This window comes from Haemaphysalis longicornis, unplaced genomic scaffold, assembly GCF_048455015.1.
Source record: "Haemaphysalis longicornis isolate Haplotype H1 unplaced genomic scaffold, Haemaphysalis longicornis Haplotype H1 scaffold_1, whole genome shotgun sequence".
In the NCBI taxonomy this organism is placed as follows: Eukaryota; Metazoa; Arthropoda; class Arachnida; order Ixodida; family Ixodidae; genus Haemaphysalis; species Haemaphysalis longicornis.
The window spans coordinates 446209461-446215460 of record NW_027526203.1 but is presented as its reverse complement, the minus strand read 5'-3'; the positions used below and the strand labels follow the sequence as shown (position 1 = coordinate 446215460).

Sequence of the window (6000 nt, the reverse complement as noted above, 5' to 3'; positions counted from 1 at the left end):
TTCCGAAATAAAAGTATGAAGGGCGCGACAAACATCCCCGTGGCAGAAACCTAAACCCGATGCCCCAAATGACAGTGAATTCGAAACAGACAAGGCAAGACCCAGGCGCCGGAGGGGAACCTCCAGGTACTGATTTCGGAGAGAGGAGAACCGCCGGCAAGATAGCAGGAAATGTTCAATTGTCTCCTCTTCTTGACAAAAATCGCATATGGTTGAAGGCGCTATCCGTGCACGGTGAAGGCAGAAATTCCAATTGGGCACTCGGCAGCAAAAGCTGGTCACTGTGACCTCGTACAATCGAGACTGTGCAACGTCACGCTTCCACGAGTGCCGGAGGTGCTCAATTTCGGGGCAGCCAGAGATACTGTATGGTGGAAAGCTGTCCAGCAAGATATACCTTCAAAACCAGGATGCAATAACTTGGGCTATGGGGGGCACAGCATCAACCAGCGGTCCATTCAATGCCCCACCTGCCAGATAATCAGCGGTTTCATTAAGGTAGATACCCCTGTGCCCTGGAACCCAGACCAGGCGGATTTCTTCTACATAGGGCGGTACGAGCATCGAGTGTGTTTGGCAAAGAGGAGTAAAGCTTGGAGTAGATAGGGTGGAACAGACTGAAAGCGAGTCTTGAGCGAACTTTTTTATGCGCGCAATAACAAGACAGGGCGACACAGGAAAAATATATAGTACACATAACTTCACATTATATTATTTTGCTTAGCTCTGTGCCACAGAGTTGAGCAACAGTACGTAGTTCTGAGTGCGTGCAAAAACAATACTGGAAGAAAAAAAGTAATGAACATAGTTTTGTACTTCATATTTTACTTATCACCCTTTTATTTCATTATGAAATTGTTTAATTTTTATTATTTTTTATGTTCTTTTGGCAAATTACTGGTTACCACAGGTCCCAACTCCCAACCACAGAGCAAGAACAAGATGTGGGAACGATGCTTCCTAGCGTGGCCAGATGACGTCACAAGAGCTTGGCCTAGGTTATGCTATACTTGGGAACAAGTTAAGAACAGCGACAGTTCATGTACGGCATCACTCCGCCTAAGCGACAGACCCAGACGTCAACGGGCACGCATTTTGAAAGGAGACTGCCATGAATGCGTGATATCGTCTGCCTTTTCTCACGTAGTTCGTCGTCGCTGTAGAAGTTTATAAGCATATTAAGCCCAAAAAATCATGGAAACAGCTCGTGCCATGTTCAAAATATTCCCAGCAACGCCTTACTTGCGCCGCGCAGAGTAACAACTGGCTGCGGTGATGAAGCAGAGGCAACTTCCGTTGCCGTCCTTAAGTTGTACCCGAGTATAACGGCATCTTTGACGGGAAAGAAACTGCACGGCCGCCACAACAGCAGTTCACTGCACAGCCCCGGACAGAATTGTGGCCGCTATCATTTTGTCCATCAGGTGCCACTATCCTCTCCCTCGCCATTGCAGTTTCGAAGCTTTGTAGTCCGCGTTGGTTTTTATTGTGACATCTGTTGCTCCCCAGGGCTTGCCACAATGGATCGTTTCGACTCCTATATATGCTCTTGCTTTGCGGTCCCAACTGGCATTGTGCCAAGCAACAGGTGATTACACTATTTGGGTTTCACCACCCACATAACCATGCTACGGAAAAAAACGAAACAGAGCCACTGGTATGTTGTATGTACATCAGTTTATTTTATGTACATTTCTGGGTAAAAAAATATCAGCACATATTCCCTTGGAATGAAGACTTCAATTTTTGTAACAAAATCGGCAGAAACAAAACAACAGGAAAAGATGACAAGACACTCAAATAAATACCTCACTAGCATTTGCCAACACCAGCAAATTTCGATCTGTTTTGTTATGTACATTCAGCAGCTCACAGTGAGACACTTAAATAAAGGTTAAAAAAATCGAGAGGCCTTGGCCCATCATAATTATTTTTCATATTAAAAAAAGAAATCACTAGCGCACATGCACAATGAACATGATGTGATAAAAACAATGCTTCAGCACAAAAAATGCACAAGGCATTCATGGGCACTACAAAAAGAATAAAAAAGTGATGCCCTACTAAACTATACCAGTCTCAAGCGTTAACCACACGGAGTGATGCGACCAGCAACAGCGAAAAACCTCGCCCGCCACCGCTGCAACTGGTTGACGGGGCTTGCCGCCCAGCCCTACCCTTGCTGGTGAAAGAATACCTCCTGCCCGGAGCACGTCGCTTGCTGCGTCACTGTCATCCCGTGTGGTTCATGCTGCCAGAGGCTTTCACAAGGCAAAGCAATGCTACCAGACTCACCATTGGAGTAAAGAACTCATACCAGCATTTCGCATCCCGTAAAACAGTTCCTTCCAAGCGTTGTTGCTCAACGACAACTAATTGAATTTTGATCACGCAGACGGCCAAATTAAAATTAAACGTAATAAAAGAATAGACGCATTCCAAACATCCTAGGGCAACAGAGGCAAGCACAGTCGTGTCTGCTGGGCCAGCCACCTGCCATTCAGCAGTGTGTTACGTCATCATGTCCAGTGACGCCGGGCCTTTCAAGGAGTCGTTGATGTCTCTCCGGAAGACGGACAGGTTCTGCGTAAACCTGGAAGGGGGTGGGGGAAAAAAGAGGCTCGGTTTAGGATTCAGTCGTGTGTGTAACGGCTTGCGTTCCAGCCCCCACAGCCTAGTTTCAATCGTCAAATACCATCCTAAAAGTAGCTATTTCTGTTTTTTGCTCGCTGCTGCAATATTATCTGCCGCTCGAGGTCATTACTGCGCAACAGCCCTTCAATTCGTATTGCCCTCCTTGAACCCAGCTGCCTCTGCCTCTATGTTGACTACATCTTTCGCCCTGACGTAAGATACATAGTACACACATATCTATTCTTAGCTGCATACTACTGGACAGGCAGCTTGCCGATTTCCAGGATCGAAAATTGCAGCCACAGATCCAGAATCTGTTTGCAAAGCAACCTTCAGGATTCTCTTTCCCTTGCCAATACTCAACACCCACCTCGCCAGATCCAGGTGGCTACGCTCGAGCAACACGTGTTTTGAGGAAAGTCTGCCTATTTCCTCTCAGGGTGTCTAGCAAATTGCCTAATTCAATTTCCCTGACTTTTCCATGTTTTCCATGACCATTTTAGTCGAAATTCCCTGACCTATACAACAGGCGCCATTCTGTGGAAATGAACAGTGAAGCACATAAAAAGCGGAGAGAAAAGACATTCTATCGTAAGGAAAAACACATTTGTTGCAAGTGCCCTACTTCTCAGAATGCACTTTGAATAACTTCAGTTTGCTCGTTCAGCTTGAGGTTTGCTTGCCTTCAGTTACGGCTTCAGAGAGTTTATTTCATCTTGCAGGATAGAAGCTTCAAGTTGCGCTTTAGCCAGCACCTTTTGCTTTTTTTTCTAGATTGTCGTGGCTCGACATGCAACGTGAACCGCATGGTGCGTTTTTGCACGCGATTCGGGCACATCGGCGTTGCGCGTGCGATTTTTTTGACGCACGCGTCGACGATTCGCGCGCGCGCGGCAGCTTCGGCCTCCGTCAGAAAATGACGCGCGTCGCGCGCAGCAGTCGGAGGAGCCTGATGACATGCGCCAATGGGGAGCCGCGCGCCTCATGGCGGCAGTTTCGAAGCGCTCGAGACAGTCGGCTGGCTCCGCCAGAGATGTTTAGGCTTACCACCCCGGCAGGTATTGCATGGGCGCTTTCATTAGCGGCGCGAATGATGTTTTATAGTACCATTTCCGCCCACATTATAACCTCCTTTACCGCACAAGCAACTTCGTGCATGACTTGTTCGGCATTTTAGAGAGCGCTTAGAAGCGGTCGCTCCAATTTCGCGGTCGAAGTCGCCGCCATGTTGCCGCCGCCGGCAGCAACGCGCGCAGCGTGCGGGTGGTTCCGCGGCAGCGTGAGCGCGCCTGTGACGTGCGCGGCGCGTTTTCGCGAGCAGAAAACGCCGCATGCGGTTCATGCTAAGCCATGTCATCCTTTCTGATTATGTAATTCTGGCTCCTGATGTCAAAAGATTGAAGTTCTTTCAAGATTAGCTCCCAAAAAGCGCTGCCTTTGAAAATTCGCTGGAAAAAAAAAAAAGCTCGTTGTGCGTGCAATTTGGGAACCATCCACATCGTCCCTCTCCGCACGTGCACCCAGCAACTTAAGCCAGCTGCGAGCTGCGTGAACCGCACGGCGAGTTTCTGCACGCGATTCGTGCGCGGTATTTTCACGGCCGCGTCGACGATTTCGTGCCTGCGGTGGCTCCTTTCCTGCACAAGCAAGTGCGTTTGTGCCTTGAGTAGCATTTTAAAAAGCGGCAAAAGCGGCCGTTGATGCTACCTAGCGTCACTAAATAAGCTACCGCACTACTACTCCGCGGCCGGTGCTGCCGCCATGTTGCCGTCGCCTGCCGCTCGGCACGCACCGTGCGGGTGGTTTCCGCGGCGGCGTCAGCGCACCTCAGGCGTGCGCGGCGCGTTTTCGCTTGCAGAAGAACCAGAAAACGTTTCATGCAGTTCGGGCTTTCGTCGCGCGCGAACTTGTTGCGTTCGGTAACTTCTTGGGGGCCTCGAACACTGGTTTCCCCTATTCTAAAACAGTGTGGGCAGGCCCCGAAGTGGTTTTCCCTGACTGGTAGTACTTGATTGAAGAATTCCCTGACAACTCCCTGACTTTTCCCGGTGGCTCAAAATTCCCTGACTTTTCCCGGTTTTCCCGGTCGCTAGACACCCTGCCTCTCCTTTTTCATTCTGTTATGAAACAGAACCTTACTTTACAGCAAACGGCAGTTTACCTCCTTCGTCACGACGCCAGAAAACATGGCTTTCCCTGGAGATGGGACTGTCAGCTGTTCATCAGAAAATTCCCGCTATGACGCGTCTTTCTGGCTTCCACATTTATTTACTCCTTATCTACACTGTTCGCGTTTCTATTCAGAGTCTGCCACTGTTTATTCAGGCTTTTTTTTTTTTCCTCCGAGCCTTCCTCCTCTCGATTCCGCAGCCTTTTGGAAGCACTCCACCTCCAGTGCTTGCCCTTGGCTAATGCTGGCAAAGTGGGCAGGTGCTGCTCACCTGTCTCTGTTCTTTGTGAGCAAATTGCGTTCGATGCCGTCCATGAGCGAGTCAAACCACTGGGACATGGTGGCCTGCTTGTCGACGGGCTGGCTGCTCACCAGGCTCTGACGCAGCTGGCCAAAATACTCCTCGTTGAGAAGAATCAGCCCCAGCAGGGGGCGCGACATGGACCACTGGTTGCGACAGTCCTCGAACATGATTATGTTCAGGATGGTGCTCAGCATCTGCAAGCACAGGAAACTCTCTCTTTAACAAAAGAACTTGCCACTTACCTGCATTCTTTTTCCTTTTTTTTCTTCATTCCAACCAACACAGCCTTTAATTACAAAGTCGCAATAACGTGCACACTTCGCGCACTTGTGAAAATTTGCAAAGAAAGAGCCCAGCATCTTGGAGAAAGATCTAAGGTGCTTGCCCATACATCGAAATGATATTAAATTTACGGCAGGTTTTCTCTAAACATTAGTGCGCAGCTTCCCCAAAATGCAATAAAAATGAAAAGGCGAAGAGTACTGCACGACACGATGCCCGGAAACTAAACTGTCTTTGATGCAGATATCCAATGCCTTCAAAATTGTATTTTCAATACCGATTTGAGGTGCATAAACGAAATTCATTTTGACAATGACACACCAAAGTGTATCTCCCATATATATTCCATGCTTAGCAAAGCTCTAACAACTATGATCGCATTAGATCAGGTAGCAAGTTTATTGGATGTTCTCATATAAATACCCCATATTCTTTTCGAAACAAGTTCGAAAAATGGGAATGAGACAATTGAGTGAAGCTTTTAGTCCAATTTATTTCCCGCTTCACTACTCATCAATCATCTTTTTTGCAGTTTGTAACTGCCCTTTCTTTCGCACCTTCATAAGGAATTCATGGAAATATGCAACCTTCATCAAAATAAAATAAACAC

At 47.9% G+C, this 6000-nt stretch overlaps 1 protein-coding gene across 2 annotated transcripts in view; it reads right to left on the bottom strand.

The window, feature by feature from the left end:
• Positions 1–1658: 1658 nt before the first annotated feature.
• Positions 1659–6000, bottom strand: part of Ranbp16 (Ran-binding protein 16) — a 60992-nt gene continuing 56650 nt past the window's right edge. For both annotated transcript variants that reach the window (XM_077687605.1, XM_077687606.1), the window contains exons 22-23: positions 5076–5302; positions 1659–2593 (exon numbers count right to left, since the gene is read on the bottom strand). In XM_077687605.1, coding sequence (XP_077543731.1) covers positions 2512–2593; positions 5076–5302 — 309 coding nt within the window. In that variant the 3' untranslated portion in view covers positions 1659–2511. The remainder of the gene's footprint in view (positions 2594–5075; positions 5303–6000) is intronic.